Source organism: Hemicordylus capensis, chromosome 5 (assembly GCF_027244095.1).
Source record: "Hemicordylus capensis ecotype Gifberg chromosome 5, rHemCap1.1.pri, whole genome shotgun sequence".
Lineage (NCBI taxonomy): Eukaryota > Metazoa > Chordata > Lepidosauria > Squamata > Cordylidae > Hemicordylus > Hemicordylus capensis.
In genome coordinates this window covers 213,987,487-214,006,357 of record NC_069661.1, presented here as the reverse complement: position 1 = coordinate 214,006,357, position 18,871 = coordinate 213,987,487, and the positions used below count along the sequence as shown (strand labels likewise).

At 44.7% G+C, this 18,871-nt stretch overlaps 1 protein-coding gene across 1 annotated transcript in view; it reads left to right on the top strand.

Annotated features, from left to right (window-relative positions):
• Nucleotides 1-16,508, top strand: part of ACO2 (aconitase 2) — a 42,271-nt gene extending 25,763 nt beyond the window's left edge. The window contains exons 10-18 of the mRNA XM_053253534.1: nt 819-976; nt 1,080-1,153; nt 2,991-3,102; nt 9,427-9,549; nt 9,940-10,095; nt 12,390-12,581; nt 14,169-14,301; nt 15,012-15,133; nt 16,031-16,508. Of these exons, the coding sequence (XP_053109509.1) occupies nt 819-976; nt 1,080-1,153; nt 2,991-3,102; nt 9,427-9,549; nt 9,940-10,095; nt 12,390-12,581; nt 14,169-14,301; nt 15,012-15,133; nt 16,031-16,168 (1,208 nt within the window). The 3' untranslated portion in view covers nt 16,169-16,508. The remainder of the gene's footprint in view (nt 1-818; nt 977-1,079; nt 1,154-2,990; nt 3,103-9,426; nt 9,550-9,939; nt 10,096-12,389; nt 12,582-14,168; nt 14,302-15,011; nt 15,134-16,030) is intronic.
• The last annotated feature ends 2,363 nt before the right edge of the window (nt 16,509-18,871 follow it).

The following is an 18,871-nucleotide window of genomic DNA, read 5'->3' as shown; positions in this document are numbered from 1 at the left end:
TAGGTGGTCTTCTAAGCCAAGTTCGGCACAGGGAGGAAAGAGCTGAGATTGCAAGGAAGGGGAGAAACAGAGGCAATGTTGATCGAAGGGATGGAGCTGCTATGGGGAAGGGGAGGCATGGGGACTAGAGAGAGAGAGGGCCTCCGTCATGTACACTCTCTAAGGGCAGGATTCCTTTACTCTCAGCCAACCAAGGGGTGGATTAGCACTGACTATCCCATTGCCAAGTGTTGGTTTGAATGATGAAGATCTTGGTTGAGACAAATAAACAACTTTACAGACTGGAGAAAACCACAGGCTGCCCATTTGCCCTTCCACTTCGTTTGAAGTTGTCTCAGGGTTGGACCTGTCTACTCGTAACCCTGCCTATGGTTACCCCTAGCTCCTCCCTGCCCTACACACATACACGCCCCAGCCCCAGCCCCAACAGGCAGCAGCCGCCACTGGTGGGAGGTATGGTCATTTTGGCGCAGTGCTAGAGGGACAGACTGCAGAGTATTCAGCTGAAGCTTCACGCAGGCTTACTAGACAATTGATCAGGGAGCCCCCACTGGCTCCAGGGCCTTGGAGGGAAGAACAGTGCTCTAACTCTTTAGTCCCTCCCAGACATCTAGGACAATGGAACACTGACTGGGTTTTCTTCAGTGTTGCTCTGAGATGGTAGAGATCATATGCTCAGATAATTCTTCACATTGGAAAAATGAATACTGGTCTGAAATGAATACTGGTCTGCTACATTTTTTTTACAGAAGGTGGGAACTAACCATTAAGGAGTCTGCTGCTAACCTAGGTATTTGTTCTTGTAATCATCTCTCCAGGTCTGATTGGCAGCTGCACCAATTCGAGCTATGAGGACATGGGGCGCTCTGCCGCCTTGGCAAAACAAGCCCTTGCTCATGGGATTAAATGCAAGTCTCAGTTTACCATTACGCCTGGCTCTGAGCAGATCCGAGCCACCATTGAAAGGGATGGCTATGTGAGTATTCTTGCAACTCTTGGCCAGTGTGCGCACACCTGGAAAAGCTTGGGATGCAGGCTACAGCTTTCTGTCAGCTAACTGTAGTGTTTATCTCTTCCAGGCCAAACTCCTGAGTGATGTTGGTGGATTGGTTCTTGCCAATGCTTGTGGGCCATGCATAGGCCAGTGGGACAGGTGAGATGGAATGTAGGGAGATGAGTGACAAGTTTGGAATAGCTTTCTGTTTAAAAAGAATCTGTTTAAATTGATTTAAATGACAAGGTTCATGGACACAAGGTACATCAATGAATGCAGATACAAAAAAGTAACCCTACTTGCAGGTAAAAATAACTCTCCATCTAAATCCTCAAATGAACTACTGTGTACACACATACACGTGTGCATCGGTCACTTAAGATAGGTTACCTCTAACTTGATATATGGCCCTTAGTTTTCAGACTCTGGCTACATCTTAAGCAAAGGGACTGCTTGGTCCATTTGAATGACATTTTCCTCTTGCTTACCCATGGCTCTTAAAGGAGACCAGAACCCTTCCAGCCAGAAGACTTTTCTGGGCTGCTGAAGACGTGGTTCCATCAAACATAGGTATATCAAGTGATGAGCACTTGTCTGCTCATCAGTGCAAAATGAAGTCAGACAAATGTAAATGCATTCTCCCCCCACCCCCCGGACCTCACAGCCTCAATCCTCATGCCCTCCACCTAAAAATATCATCACCACCACCACCACTACCACTGATTGGCGTATTGTAAGATGATTGCTTCAAAGTGGGGTTTGTGTGTATGTGTTGTTTACAGCAGAGTCCTTGAAAGAATAGTTCTTAAATTATGGTGCAATCTTATGCATGTCTACTCAGAAGACCCATTGAATTAAATGGGGCTTACTCCTGGGTAAACAAATATGTTTGTGTTTATGCAGCATGGCAGGCTGGTGTAGCTTCTTCTCAACAGCACATATGTACCAATATAGCTTGAGGAACCATCTGACCAGTAAGATTTTTGTCTGACTGGTGAACTGAGTCAGCATTTCTTGACCCTTGATCATGCTGCTAACTTAAATTTTGTTTGATTAAAAGACTTTTAGATTGCCTTTCAAAAGGTCTGCCAGGGTGACAGTCAAAGTACAAAACATTGTACACAATAAAAACAAACTAGCATAAGTACAACAGCAACAAGATTACTAATCCAGGCAAGGTAAAGTTGATATGGAGGCTCAGTGGACAAGTTGGATGATGAAAGGCCTGTCCCGGATGGGAGGCCTAGGTTCATAGTTTGGACCTTGCTTTGCTCCTGAATACTCAGGTGGCAAGTTTGATGACAGTGCTCTTACCAATTTGGACTGCTGCACCCCCATCTTCCAGATGAGCTGCTGTCATACTTTGATTACCTCTCAGCTAGACTGTAATGCACTCTAGATGGGGCTGGCCACAAAGATGGTTTGAAAACTCGAGTTGGTTCAGAATGCCAATATTCAAGTGTCGGTGAGCATGACTTGAGTCCTACTGTGCTTACACTGAAACACTTGCACTGGTTACTGGTCTGTGTTGGAACCTAATTCAAGGAGTTGGTTTTGTCCTTTAAAGTCCTAAACTGTTTGGATCCTGGGGGTATCTTTCTCCCCCCCGCCCCCCGCCTGAATATTAGATCAGCTGAGGCCCTGCTTCAGTCCCACCCTATTTGGATGTGTTGGTATCATCAAAAGGTAGAACCTTCTGACATTAGCTCTAGAATGCCCTTCAGTAGACTGCGGGGTTCTTTAATTGATATTGTTCTGTAGTTGGGTGAAGCACATTACAGTTGTGCTTTGGGGAGTTTATTCCTGTTGGTTCTCTTTGTGTTTTATTATACTGGGCTACTGTGTTTATATTGGATTGTTAATTGTTTTAGAAATAACTTTTGGGAATACTGGTCAGAAGGACAGTTTAAAACTTGAAAATGGGATATCTAGCTGTTCGTGGGTAGTAGATGTTCTGCTGGTCTTGATAAGCTGGTTTTACTTCTCCACTCTACAGAAAAGATATCAAAAAGGGAGAAAAGAATACAATTGTGACATCTTACAACAGAAACTTCACCGGCCGCAATGATGCCAACCCAGAGACTCATGCCTTTGTTACATCCCCAGAGGTATAATATATGTTTGGATTATGCTACAAGAGTGGGGTGGGGCAGGAGAACGAGTATCTATAATTGACCCTGCTGCAATATTTTTTTTTGGCAAAGATAAGGAGGATGCTTCCCAAAGCCTTTTTGCTTTGAAGCCCAGTCATGTAGGTTAGTGATGGTTGGTAGTGTTTGTCCAGTTCTAATGATCTGTGGGCCCCAAGTCTTCTGTGATAAACAACAAGTACCTTGATTTCAAGAGGACAGCTTAGATTGTGCTTTGTCTCACTTGGGTTCTGTGTATGGCTTGGAGAAAGAAGGTGTTCTCTGATGCCTAGAGCCGAGGACATCTCTCATTGGGTTATCCTTTCCCACGTGCTCCCAGGCAGGACTAATGAAATTCTGATACTAGCCTTAAGAGCCCGGGACTGATAACCCTGCCCAGTTCTTTTAGTCCTGCTGCGCTCCTAGGCAGAGATCGTTTGTATTGCTTTTCTTTACTCAACTCTCTTAAAACTTTTATCTTAGATCTTTCTCTTAAAAAAACAAACAAACCAAAAACCTCTTTCAGTCTTCAACTTGCCTTTTACCTCAGTTTGTTTTTCTGTCCTTGTACGTGTTGTCCTTCCCCGCCTCTGTGTACAGTTTCCACGTCTGTTGCCTTGACGGGATGCTGACAGGCTATTAGATGTATTCTAGTCCCCACCAGGAGAAAGACTTTGGGCTTCCTGTTTGCTACTAGAGCGCCAGGTTCGCCTCCACCACCATTAGCGGCCGCGCCCTTAACGGCCACGCCACTGGATGAGGACGCCGATGCAGGGGATGCCGGATCGGGTCCCCCGATCTCTGTGGGTAGGGACGCCGAACCGGGTCCCTCTCTACTAACCCACGTGACGAGGAGCTCCTCGAGAGCAAGGAGAGAATTGCAGCCAGATAGCGTGGGCCAGACCTCGGTCTTGCTCCCACCTAGCCCGAGCTTACAAGAGCAAAGGACTGCCATTGCAGCCGCTGCGACATCTAGCGGTCCTGCAAATGGCGGTTTAGCAATTTTGGGGGGAAACCTGGGAACTGCTGTTAATCAAAGCTGTGCTTCTGCCACAGATCTCCAGGGAGCAGGATCCGGACCCAGAGACAGTTCTTCAGGAGCAGTGAGATTCCTCCTTGTCGTGGCTAGCCAGGGACCCCATTTAGCTAACCCCCAGACTGCCCCAGATTTGCAAAATGCCCCAGAATTACAGCATATTCATCTCCTTTTGGACATGCCTGCTTCCTGGCAAAATTGGATCAAAGAAACTTTGAGTATATCTTTGAAGCAGGTTATAAAGCATAAAAGACCCAAGAGAAGGGGCAGGGATCATTCAGTGTCTCCCTTCTCCTCTGAGGAGTCTACATCCCACCCACCCAAAAAAGCTAGGCGCAAGAGAAAGCATACTGACGCTGATGGTCTGGATAATTCTTGCCCACAAGATCGGGTTGAATTGGTGGATTTAAGAGGGGGTGGTCGCTCATCGGAAGGGTCTGGGGGGTGAATCACCTATTACGCCCAATAACCCCTTGCCACCACTGCTCCCAATGAGCCACTGGCTCCTGTTCTTCCTGCATCTCCAATTCCAGCTGGTGCAGGAACTGTTCCTATTACAGTGCCTATTAATATTACTACACCAATTCCTGTTGCAGTGCCAATACTGGGAAATCTTCCTATAGATCCACTGGATAAGGAAGAAGGAGAGTGGTTGGATGATCACGATAACCCTGCATCCACACTGTTTATTCTCACATAGGAGGACTTTGGCCCCCTGTGTCTAGAGCTATTAATGCATTAGACCTTCAAACACCTACCAATGCAGAATCTGCTCCACCTACTAAGGGATCTCTGGTTTTCCCTAAGCCTAAAAGTAAAGAGCTCCTATTGCCACTGCCAGATCTGCTGGCTGATATGGTTAAAGAGGAATGGCTCCTTCCTACATCCAATTGAAAATCAGTGGCAGTAGCCAATAAATATTATGCTTTTCAACAAGAGGCCATGGACATGTTCAGAGTGCCTCTGGCAGATGCCCCCGTGGTCGCCCTATTAAATGGGGCATTGTTACCTAGAGATGGGGAGTCAGCCTTAAAAGATCAAAATGACAAAAAAAAATGGCTAATGAAGCCTCATCCCCATTTATTAGGGCCTCAGCTGCTGCATCTATATTGTCTAGGGCATCTGTAGTATGGTTGGATGACCTCATCCAGGACCCTCCTACTGACATATTTAGTTTAAGGCACCAGCTGATTAAAATCCAGAAGGCGCAAGCCTTTGTTTCAGATACAACCCTGGATGCCATAAGATTTTCTCATTTTTCTCATGGTGGTAAGACACCGTAACCTATGGCTAAAACATTGGCTGGTGGATGCTGCATCATGGTTAAATTTGGCAGCGGTTCCTTATTACAGGGTAAAGTTGTTTGGGGAGGAAGCTCTAAAAGAGGTATTGGTAGAGTCAAAAGACAAACGTGAGGCTATGCCTCTTTCTCCAGCTCCACGTAGACAAGAGCGTTCACCTCCTAGGAGATCTTTTCAGTTTCAGTGCCAGCCCTTTCGGGCTTTTCAACCTTCCTTTTGAAGGCGGGACAGAGATTTCAGATACCAACTACCTCAGTGGAATTGACAGTGGGGTGGTAGGGGCTACAATCAGGGCAGACAGGCCTTTGCCAACCAGCCCAACCTCAAAAACAGCAATGACACCCCATTGGGGGCTCTAGGAGGTTGACTGTCAACCTTCCTTCAAAAATGGCAGGAAACGACAATGGATCTGTGGGTCCTCTCAACAATAGAGACAGGATATAAGATAGAGCTATCAACAGCTCCACTCAACAGATTTTTACCAGCTCCAAAATCACATTGGCTTATCGAGCATTTAGGCCTTCTAGATGCCATCCAACACCTAATGATTATAGGCGCAATAGTGATTGTACCTACCCAACAACAAGGACAGGGTGTATATTCAATAATATTTACTGTCCCCAAAAAGGACAAGTCTCTCAGGGCCGTATTGGACTTAAAATTCCTGAACCGGTGGGTTCCAAAGCACAAATTTTGCATGGAATCTCTTCGAACAATAATGGAAGCATTGCAACATTGGGACCTGTTAGCATCCATAGTTCTAAAAGAAGCATATTTAAACATCCCGATACACCCCGAAAGTCGTAATCTACTTGGTTTCAAATATTGTGGGGTGCATTATCAATACAGGGCGCTTCTATTCAGTCTGTCCTCAGCCCCAAGAATATTTACCAAGGTGCTGGCACCTTTGATTGCATACTTAAGACTGCAGGGAGTATGCATCTTCTGTTATTTAGATGATCTGCTTCTGAGGTTTCCGTCTGAAATTGCAGCGGCAAGGGATCTTCACATCACTCTTCACATACCAGTACAACATGAGTTCCTCATAAACAAAGAAAAGAGCCACCTTCTACCATCTTGCAAGATCCATCAACTTGGCATCTTGATCGATACCCAAAAAGACAGACTGTACTTACCAGAAGAACGGGTAAATATTTTAAAGGAGGAAGTCACAGAGGTGCTGCGGGCTTGCCAGGCCAAACTGCTGTCCCTTGCACGTCTTCTGGGCCTAATGGAAGCCACACTGGATTTGGTACCATGGGCCATAGCACCTGAGACCGTTACAGTGGTTTCTTCTGAAGTTCAGAGTACCCATCTCCAACAAGGTCAACATAACCATATTTGTTCCACAAAAGGTTCTGACATCTCTCCAGTGGTGGTTGATGGATGCCAACATCAGATGGGGAAAGGAGTTCCTCAAACCAACTCGTATAATAATTACAACCGACGCCAGCAAAACAGGATGTGGAGCCCATTGTCAACACAGAGCAGCCCAGGGCATTTGGTCAATGGAAGAAAGGATGCACAGCATCAGTTGGTTGGAGTTACGAGCCATATGCCTTGCCCTGTTAGCATTCTGGGCCCTGATTGTCAACAGCCATGTGTTAGTCAGAACAGACAACACGACCGCGAAGGCCCACATAAAAAGGCAAGGAGGAACCAGGTTGCGCTCTCTCCAGACAGAAGCATGCCTCATAATGTCCTGGGCAGAAGTTAGCATCTGTTATGGCTCACCATGTCCAGGGGGATCTCAACTCCATTGCAGACTGGTTGAGTTAGGAACAACTACTACCCGGCGAATGGGCGCTTGACAAGAGGATCTTCATGAAGATCACACAACGTTTTGGCCCTCCAATAGTCGACCTTTTTGCATCGACATTGAACAACCAACTTCCCAGATTCTTCACCTGGTTTCCATGTTAACAAGCAGAGGGAGTAGATGCCCTATCAGCGGGATGGCCTCGGGAACTACTGTATGCATTTCCACCAATACCACTCCTGGCCCGCTTTCTTTGCAGAGTCAGATTATTCAGGGCACAAGTCATCTTGATAGCCCCTTACGGCCCAGGAGGCCATGGTTTCCAGAACTATATCACATGGCCACACAAGAACCATGGCTTCTTCCGGTGTCAGCGGACCTCCTTCACCAAGGTCCAGTAGAACACCATGATCCAGGTTGGTTTCAGTTAGCTGCCTGGAGACTGAGCAGGGAATCTTGAGTAAGTTCGGTTATTCTAACAATGTCTTGGATACTATGCTAGCATCCACTAGAGATTCCACCATGATACACGTGGAGAGCGTTCCTGTGATGGTCGACAAGCCATGCGATACCTCGTGGGGCGACATCCGTTAAAGATCTTCTTGCATTTCTTCAGGACAGATTAGATGAGGGTCTCAAAGCAAATACCTTAAAGAGGCAGGCGACCTCCCTAGCAGGAGTTATAGGAGGCCTCTCTAAATCCAGGGTGATAAATCATCCCCATATCAAAAGATTCTTTATGGGTGCAACCCTTTTATCACTGATGGTGGTCCATCGCTTCCTATCGTGGAATCTGTACACCGTTCTAAAAGCTATTCAGAGTGTGCCTTTTGAACCAATCAGGACCATTCCTTTAATGGTGTTATCTTACAAGGCTGCGTTCTTGGTGGCAATAGCATTGGCAAGAAGAATATCAGAACTGAATGCACTATCTTCACACAAGAATCTATGCGTATTCTCGGCGGATTCTGTACGCCTCATTCCAAATCCATTCGTCAGGCCGAAGGTGTCCTCAGCCTATGACCATTCTCAGGATATAATTCTACCATCTTTCTGTCCAAGGCCGGTACATCCAAGAGAACGGGAATGGCGTAAGTTAGATGTGCACAGATGCTTAAAGATGTATTTGAGATGCTCAGAGGGGTTTAGAAAACCGGAATCCCTCTTTGTTAGTTTCCTACCACCTTCAATGGGAAGCCAAGTATTTTCACAGACGCTTGCCAGATTATTACGTGGTTGTATTTCCCTGGCGTATGAATCTCAAAAACTTCCAGCGCAAGAACACATTCTAGCATATTCAACCAGAGCGGCAGCTACATCTGCTGCCTTCTCAACTAATGCTCCAGTACATGAGATATGCAGAGCTGCAACTTGGAAGGCACCATTGACTTCCATAAGACACTACAAGATCAATGTGTCTGCCTCATCACAAGCCGCATTTGGTCACAGAGTTCTTTAACAGGTTCTTCCCCTGGAGTAGGCAGGGACACTCACTTCCAGAGAGTTTTGGCCAGGGCTTTGGTCTGTCCCAATGAGAGATGTCCTCAGCTCCAGGCATCAGAGAACGGAGCATTGGTCTTCACTTACTGTGAAGGCTTCTTCTTGATGCTGGAGCCGAGGACATCTCGGCCCTCCCAGGTGGTGTCCCGGCCTATTCCATGGGAAACCAATAAGCTTAAGAGCACTATTCTTATATATGTGGGATCGCTGTATTTTCCACTGTTTTTGTCTGATATGTGTTGTGTTACCTTTTTTTTAATATATATATATTTACTTCGTTCTGTGCTACTTGCACTTTTGGCCTAAAAGAACTGGGCAGGATTATCCATCCCGGGCTCTTAAGGCTAGTAACATAATTTTATTAGTCCTGCCTGGGAGCACGTGGGAAAGGATAACCCAATGAGAGATGTCCTCAGCTCCAGCATCAAGAAGGAGCCTTCACGGTAAGTGAAGACCAATGCTTCGTTTAATTGCCCTCTACAGTGGGCCTTATAGTGACTTAATTGGGTTGGGGTGGTTTTGGAATTTGGCAATCATTCCTTTTCATGCTAATATTTCAGCTTTCACAACCAGTATCTCCTTGTCAGTCTTGGTTGATAGCATCAAGCTTTCAATCTGACTTCTGTACTATGGTAAAATTCAGTGACAGGGAGGTGAATGAATGGAAAACAGGCTTCTGTTACCTGTAATGTGTACTCTTTTTCCAGATGGTCACAGCCTTGGCTCTTGCTGGCACCCTGAAATTCAACCCAGAAGTAGACTACTTGACAGGAGCGGATGGCAAAAAGTTCAAACTGGAGCCACCTGATGCTGATGAACTGCCCAAACTGGTAATTGTTCTACTTTTGTCAAACTTCTACCAATTGGGGATGAGAAACTGGAAGCTGATCACTAAAGGTCAGCTGTTGGCAAAAATAATTGTTACATTTTCCATGTAAAGAATAAAAAGCTCTAATATGCCTTACAAAACATATCATTATCCCTCTGGACAGAGATGATGTCTCGCCTGTGGGAGAAGGCAGGAAAATGGCAAAGATGGAAGTAGGGAAGGTTACATGAACAGAGCAAAAAGCTGGTTGACTGGGGCAGAATCTTTGAATCAAGCTAACTTAGGTGTTGCTGAAACTGGCTTTGCATCAGTACTTGGGATGTGGCTTTCTCCTTCTGGGTAATGTGGCTTCCCTCCTTACTGTTTTCTTCTAATTGTTTCTTTCCTACAGGGATTTGATCCAGGGCAGGACACCTACCAGTACCCTCCCAAAGACGGCAGCAGCCAGCACGTGGATGTGAGCCCCACCAGCCAGCGCTTGCAGCTCCTGGAGCCCTTTGATAAATGGGACGGCAAAGACCTGGAAGACATGCTGATCCTCATCAAGGTCAGGACTGGAGCGAGACCTGATTTAGGTCTGGAAAGGGTGGTTTTATTTATTTAATTTATATCCCGCCTGACTCCAGAGGCTCCAGATCATGCTTCTGTCACTGCTGGGAAACTGGGTTGTCTGCTTCCTAGTTGCACTCTTGGGTGATGATCCTGGATACTTTTGTCCTACTAATACCATTTGATACTCACGTGTCAGGCAGCTCTGCAGTCCAGCCCCTGACAAAGCTGCAGCCGTGTTTCTTTTCCCCACCACCAGCCTCCCAGCTCTTGTGCTCCGTACCCCCACCCTGCCACACTTCTCTTTCCTGCAGTGTGGCACTCCTTATCCACTGCCCTTCTTCTCCCCACCGCAGTGCTCCTTATCCACGTCCCAATTCTTCAGCACTTCTCCTCTCCCCCCCGCCCCGTCCCCACTGTGCTCCGAAGCGGCGGCAGTCCTCAGAGGCCACTGCCGCTCAGGAGTGGAGGCTTGCTTGCTCGCACCCTAGGGCTGATAGAGGCAGGCCCTGGGCGGTGAGCTGGCTAGCTGAGGGGAAAGTGTGTTGAGAATTTCTTCAAAGAGAAAAAAATTCAATTTTCCCCTGAGCTTATTCTGCTGTAAAAAGTAGTGCATTCAGCTGATTTAAGTGGCAGGCTTATCCATGCAAAATTTGGTCTCTGCAGGACATGGGGTGGTATGTTCAGAATTTCTTCTGAAGATAAAAAATCAAAATCAGACTTGCCTTGCGCATATTCTGGTGTAAAAAGAGGAGGGGGGAGGAGGACAGAAGACACAAGGTGGGTGCAGGAAGGGGGCGCAAGGCGGATGCGCCCCACTGGAGGTGCATTGGAATGCATTCTGGCCCACCATGTGGTTGGGTTTGACACCCCTGATATAGACTTTCCATTAGGAGGATTAGTGTGTTTAGGGCTACTTTAAACCGTCCTGGAGGCTGTCAAGCAGCACTCCTGGTATCAGGTGTAACACCTGAAAGGCCTTTACTTTGTACATGAGCTCAGCTGCATGGATTTACTGCCTCTGCTGCATATCTCTGGTTGTGGCTGACAGTCTGGAAACACAGCGCAAACATATCTAACGTGTTAGCATGTTCCTATCCATTTATCTTGGCATTTGGGTAGTAGTAGAGATTTTCAAGCAACATAATATGTTGAGATCGGCAGTCTCTAATATCCAAGGTGGGTTCTTGAGTGCTTTTCCACAGACACTATGAACCTGGCTACATACTGTAAACCTTATTTCCTATAATCTGTTCAAGACTGATGGTTGTCTCAAAGGTTGGATTTGATTATTTTATTTATTGTTGGATGTATATACTGCCTTTCATAAAACTGATCCCAAGGTGGCTTACAAAAATTAATACAATAAAATTCCATAAAATCACATTAAAATATTAAAATCAATTAAAACCACAAAGACATGAATAAAAACAAAATAGCAGCCAGAAGGAGAGAAGCAGTATTGTGTTAACTGAAAACTAGGCAGTGGGGCCTAGGAATGCTGGTTCAGCTTCTGTTGGAGACCATGGAGGGAGGAAAGAGTTAGTGGGGGGGGGGGAATTGAATAGTACTTGAACCCTTAACCACATGAAAAGCAAAGGTTGGTGCAGAATTCTGTACTTAAAATACTAAATTTTGGAGTAATGCTTATGATGGCACTCTTCTAGCTGGCATAAAACACCTTTTAATTACAACATTCAGTCATCTTGAAGCAATTTAGGTCTCAGACTGTGTGAATTGACTAAATAAGAAGACTAATAGGAACTCAGGATTAGAGGGTTGTTAGCATGGAACGAAGAAGTTCTAAGCTGGAACACTGCCTTTCTGTGTTTGAGTCTCTTGGAAGTTGCTCATCTTTAAAGATCTTTTCTTCTAACCCTTTAAAAAAAAATGCTGTTCCTCAGTTCAAAGTTCACCTACAGGTATTGGAGCCCACCACCTAAACTGGTTAGCTGTTTTGCTGCTGCATGATTACAACCATATAAACTTGGGGTGAGGTTGCCTGTCAAGGACTGAAGGGTGTATGTATAGGTATTGATCTTTTCTGCACCCCAGACGTCTTAGAAAGGGTGTGTGTGTGTGGGATCGAATCCCACATATTCACATTCCTGACTTTGGGGTGCAGAAGAGCTGTGTGTGTGTGTGTGTGTGTGTGTGTTTTTCCCCCTCCTCATGAAGTGCAGTTTATGTGAGGTGTTAATGTTACTCATGACTTTAAAAAGCTCTGAGGTTTTGAGAATGAAAAGTGCTTGTTAAAATGCTCCTTTTTTGTATTGCAATCTTGCATCCCAGGTGAAAGGGAAATGCACCACTGACCACATTTCAGCTGCTGGGCCCTGGCTCAAATTCCGTGGCCATCTGGACAATATTTCAAACAATCTCCTGATTGGAGCTATAAACATTGAGAATGACAAGGCCAACTCAGTGAGGAATGCATTAAACCAGGAATTTGGCCCTGTTCCTGACACAGCCCGATACTACAAGGTGAGACTTGTGTAAACTGCAGAGTGAGGTATGTGGCCCACACTCTTTTCTCTGAAACACAAATACAAACCCAGGGAGGGGTGGTGCAAGAGGCCAGAATCCACCCTCTTCTGCTGCAAATAGCTACTGAATGCTGGATATGATGTCAGATGTGCCTGAACAGCAACAAAAGGCTACAGTTTCACTTTCAGCCACTAGATGATGCTGTGGAGCTATGGGCTGTGCTAGACCTTGTCTTCCTCCAAAAATCCATCTATTCCACAATAAAGTCCATCACTGAAGGTGGGGCAAGCACCTGAGGCCTCAGGCTCTGTCAGCCAGTGGAAATGCTTCACCCCTCATTCCTCAAGTTCCAGATATCTCGTAGTAGACTGCAGCTCCCTTATTGACTCAGCACTACCTTGCAAGTTGTTGCACATGTTGGTCATGTCCAAGATTGGTTCAGCATGCTCAAATGCTCTTCCTTGGCATCTTCCATCAAATGGAGATCTATGCCCAGTTGTAACTCATTTTTATCTTTTCTCCTTCTAGATGGTCCCAAGTCGGAGGAAGCTTCTTGGTGTCACTATCAATATAACCTGTGTTCAGAATTAGGTCCTTTAGCTTTAGCACAGCTGTATCGAACAGGCCATGTGTGCCATCTTCTTGGAAATGTGACTTCTGGATAACAGATGCATTTCTGTGCCCTGCCTATATGGGAGATGAGGGCTGGCACCTGAGGCAGAAGATTCAATTAGTGTCCCTGATCTCAATTATAAATACATCAAATAACTGACAGTTTTCTGACCCTTGGCACCATCTTGCAGAAGAGTAACTATAATAAGAGTGCTATTTTATAGAACACTTTTGTTAAGTACTTGAATTGCTTTGCCTGCCCTGTCTCGATAAGCCTGTACTGATTCCATTCTGGGACAGAACACTGCTACACAGTGCTCAAAGGAAAATCCCACCCAGCTCATGTTACAAGGGAGATGTCTAACTTGGTTTTCCATGATAGTGACACAGTCTGTAGAAAGAGGGTATCTGAGCCTTACAGCCATCTTTCAAAACAGTGTGCACAGTCTCCAGCAGCAATTTATTTATTTATTTATTAGAAACATTTAATGGGCGGTATACAAAAAGACTCTGGGTGGTGTACAAAAACATGCAAAGCAAGACAGCATTAAAATTACATTCTAAATTAAAAACTAAAGTAACTAACAAAAAAGAAAAAAACAAATAGGTAAACTACAGGGCAAAAGCCTGGTGAAAAAGAAAAGTCTTCAATAGAGATTTAAAAATCAATAAGGAAGGAGCTAAACGAATCTGAAGGGGAAGGGAGCTCCAGAGAAGTGGAATGCATTCAATTCCTCACTTCTGTTTTTCCCTCGCAAAAGAGACCTAACTCCATTTCCAGTGGCTGTCTGTTCTGGTTGCCCTCCAATGGCCTCCCAGCTGCTTGCTTGCTCGTGTGTGTGTGTGTGTGTGTGTGTGTGTGTGTGTTTGTAGCGTACAGCCATCTTTTCCTTAAAAGGTCTATACTTGATACATCTTGCTATTAGCTTCTGCTCTGTGGGTACCAAATTCTTTGCATTGCTTCTTTCATAGAAACATGGTGTTAAGTGGGTAGTAGTTGGGGATGAAAACTACGGCGAAGGTTCGAGTCGGGAGCATGCAGCATTGGAACCACGGCATCTAGGAGGAAGAGCCATAATTGTCAAGAGCTTTGCCAGGATTCATGGTGAGAATCCCCCTCCTGCAGAGCCAACTGTAGTAGGGGAATGCATGCACACAGATTGATGCTTGTATAGTTGATAGCACAAGAAGGGTCACTGATGTTGGTTAGATGACTTGAAGTATTTTGCTGACCAGAGATGGGAGGGAAGACACAACCCTATATTATGTGAGGCTCAGTTTTCCTTTAATGTATATCCCCAGGCAGTTAACAGTACATCATGAATTCCATGCAAAAGGTCACTGTCAAGCTGCTTGTGGGTTTCCATTCTGTCTTTTGCAGGCCATTATGTGTACATTCTAACCTAGAATGAAGGAACGGAGGGCCCATCCTTGCTCTTTTGTTAAAGATCGTCCCAAATGTAGGTGGGCCCTTTTGTGGGTGTGAACTCCCCGATCTACAGTCTTCAAGCATTCACCACACAGACTTCCCTCCCAGAAAAACTGCTACTGAATGGTGTGCAGTTGAACACAGAATGTAACACTTGGATGCTTGTACAAGACTAAGACTAAGAGTCAGTATCTTAAATGACTTGAGAATAAGATGGAGGGACTTACTTCCTTTCATACCTTCATTCCCAAGTCATGGTGTGCTAGTCTTGAGTCTGACAGTACATCTGGATGCAGGTTAAAATAAAATGGGCCCTTTCAATTATCCTCGCAACAAGCTGCTAGAACAGTTGGCTTTAAATACTTAAAACTTGGTGTCCTTAACAGAAACCAATCTGAAGAAGCAAGGCCTCCTGCCATTGACCTTTGCTGACCCAGCTGACTATGACAAAATCCACCCTGTGGACAAGCTGAGCATTGTGGGCCTGAATGACTTTGTTCCTGGAAAGGTAAGGGGCACAGTTTTCTCATAAGTAGCTCTTGCTTTCTGCTGTGTCTTCTAGAAGCTGCTGTATTTAACTTGGGCTGTGCAGTACAGCGTGTAATACATTGGTGTTAGCTTCTTGAGAACCTTTTTATGCTAAAGCAATTTCTAGCCTTCATGGTTCCTGAGAGGCACATGAGCAAGCAATATGTTAGAAACCAAATAAAGGATCTGCATTGGTCCATCTAGCTCAGTATGGTCTATATTGACTAGCAGTGGTTCGTCCAGGTTTCATGCAGGAGTCTTTCCCAGCTGTACCACAAGATGCCAGAGATTGAACCCAGGCCCTTCTGCATGCAAACAGATGCTCTATCAATGAACAGTGGCCCCATTTCCTAAGGGGAATAGATTACAGAAGACAGTGCTCATGTGTAGTCACCCTTCCAAATGTAAACCGTGGTGAACTCTGCTTAGCAAAGCATCATCCATCCAAATGCTCACAAGACCGGTTCTTCAGCCCTCCATGACTCGTGGTTCTAGTTCTCCCATCCTGTTACAAATCTCACATAAGTACAATATAACCTGTAAGAGACATAGCCTTGAGAGATCCTTGATATAGAATACTATTTTTGGTCACTTAATAACTTTTAGCTGCTAATATCTCTTGTGACAATCTTTAATACAGTGGGGGAACAGGTGGTATGAGTCATATTTATGTATGCCCCTGAACCAAGAGCTATGTAAACAAGTGTATTTTTAATTCAGATTTTATTTAGAAGAGATGTTAGTGTGCAGCTGTCTTTAGTCTGTATAATAAAACTGAATGTATCAGACTGAAGAAATTATATATTGGAGTGCTTATGGATCAAGGTGAGATGCAGAAATTAGACACTCTCTCATTTTCCCCCCTTCCTCCTAACAGCCTCTAAAATGCATCATCAAGCATCCTAATGGAAGCCAAGAAACAATAGTCCTGAATCACACCTTCAATGAGACTCAGATTGAATGGTTCCGAGCTGGTAGTGCACTCAACAGAATGAAAGAGCTGCAGAAACACTAACCCTGTGCATATACGCATATCCAGTGGACTTGATGACTCTCCATAAAAGTGCAATTCCACCACTCTATTTGGGAATAAATGTCTGTGATCAAATGTAACCTTAGGTTCCTTTTTTATTACCGTACTCATTTGCTGACAGTAATAGAAGTAATTTTATTTTTTGCATTATCTGATTTTGGCTTCCCTAGGTCCCTGCATAATTTGCATTTGCAGCTGTCCCATATTGCTTAGTATTTATAATTCTCAATTTTCTGCCCAGTCATTCAGTGATGACAACAGGATGAAAAACTAAGGATTAGTGTTATTGTGGAAAGATAAATAAAATTGTGACATGTCTCCACAGTATTTCTGCTTGCATTTTGTTCAGCTTCCTAGAGGATGCAAGTCGTTCAAAAACCAGGGTGGGTGGTTCAAGGATTTGATATTAACTGTGCTATGAATCCTAAACCATGGACTACAGTGTAAAATCTGGCAGCTCCTGTGGAATCGCAAGGATCTTCATTTTCATTATAAACCTGCCTTGACCTAGTGGTCTTCAGTGATGTGAGTGCATTTTCTCCTGCAGTGTGAACCTGAAGTAGTACTGTAACTTCCAGATATCTCGGTTTCACTAATATCTACCCTTGCCCTTCCTTTACATGCCTTCCCCAACACCTGCTTGCTAATAGCACTTTCTTCACTGTCTAGTTTTTAAAAAGGAATAAACAAGTCTGCATGGAATTGCAGCTAGAATACAGCATACTGGGCAGAACTATTAATATTTTGACAGACAGAAACTTCCTGAGGTAGTGGGAGGGACTTAATGTAGTAGTAATAGTATATTCAGTAACTATGCATTGTGCAATCTCTGCTCTGATTATTCAACAGGAAACTGCAATCTGGTTTACCAAAAATCCCTGCTGATGCTTTAAACCAGATATCTCCTTCCCAACTAAGTGGCTGTCTCTAAATGTGACTACCTTGTGAAACTCTTACTGGTCAAATGATTCATCAGCACATGGCCAGCACTGTGTCTAAATCAGCCCTGAGGTCCTGCAAGGCATGATCTGAGTTATCAAAACAGATTTGTGTGACATGGTTTTTGTGCTTGTGAAAGAGAATTTTGGAGGCCACTCTAGAATTACCTATGCTTGTGAATTATTCTGGGGCAGCTATTTGAATATTGAGGGAGATCAAGTTGGCTAGGTTCTGCCATGGTGTAACGTGTTGCTACCACCACCTTTGCTGCCTTTAAAGGCAGTTTAGATGGAAGTTGTAGGGAATAAAATGGCTAGGAGTTTAGTTTTTAATACAGTGTGCTCCCTTCATAATTTAATCCAAGTGGCTTCCCAGACTACCACATTTCCTGATATGAATGTGTGAATACTAGTTACAATGGTGGTATGCCTTTTGATATGCCTGAGTCATAGGTGGTGTTCCTTATTAATCTGGCTGTAACAGTTATGCTTGGCACTCAAGGGTTCAAAACAGGCTGCACTTACCATAGTATAGAGAAAAGGAAGGTAGCAGGAAGTCACTTGAGTTGCCCTAGAGGCCTATGATGCTCAGTAACTCAAGTACAAAGGGAAAATCAGAGTTTCTCAAAAACCGATTGCATCTTAAACTATGGGGAAACACAATATCCTTACACCAAAACCTCCTTTTCCAAGAAAGACTTCTGGATCATTAATAAATTGTGTCTGCCAATTTGTTAAAAAAAAAAGAAGTGGTGCAACTTTCTCCCACTCTGGCGGGGTGACTTGTTTTTAAGTTTTATATTGCCATGAAGGGCTGAACACACCTGTACCCTATCACTCAAATACAAATGGGTTCACACAGCCATATTAAAATGTGTGTGAGCAAGCCCCTACACTCTCAATTTGGACAGTAGTGCCTTGCTCTTTTGTGAACCTTTCCCTTTCCCTGCCACTGTGTCGTGTGTGTTGGGTGGGGAGGGGAGGGGGATACATGCAGATGCATTCCCTTCTCTGGTGCTGAAATCTGCCTATAGCTTGATTTTCTGCCTATCGCTTGATTTTCGGGGGGTGCTGCAGCCATTATTATTATTATTATTATTATTATTATTATTATTACATTTATATCCCGCTCTTCCTCCAAGGAGCCCTTAAGTACTACATACTTAAGTTTCTCCTCACAACAACCCTGTTAAGTAGGTCAGGCAGAGAGAGAAGTGACTGGCCCAGAGCCACCCAGCAAGTCTCATGGCTGAATGGGGATTTGAACTTGGGTCTCCCCGGTCCTAGTCCAGCGCACTAGCCACTACACCACGCTGGCTTTATCCCCACAGTAAGACTCCATCCACTACTTGTCAAAATGTTTCGCTATTTTTTTTTTCTTAGTTGACTCTATTATCTCAAGTGGCTGCAAGGCCATGAAAAATTCTGGACTGTAACTCAGCCTGTGCAGTGATAATAGTAAAATACATACTCCCAGGGCTATCATACCACTGCATTCAGATTTGTCTTTACTGTCGGCACTGGGTCAGCAGAATCAGTTTTTAGCCTACTTTCCAGTAGGCTTATGAGATCGCCTGCCTGCCTCCCATCAGCTTCACAATGGCTGGACTAATATGAACCAAATCGGGTACAGTTGTAGGGGCACCTCAACAATGTAGTTTGTGATGTCATACACCCCAATCCAAGGTGGTAGACATGTAAACTTTTGAGGTGCAGGTGGGCTAACTTGTGAACCACTTAACCAATT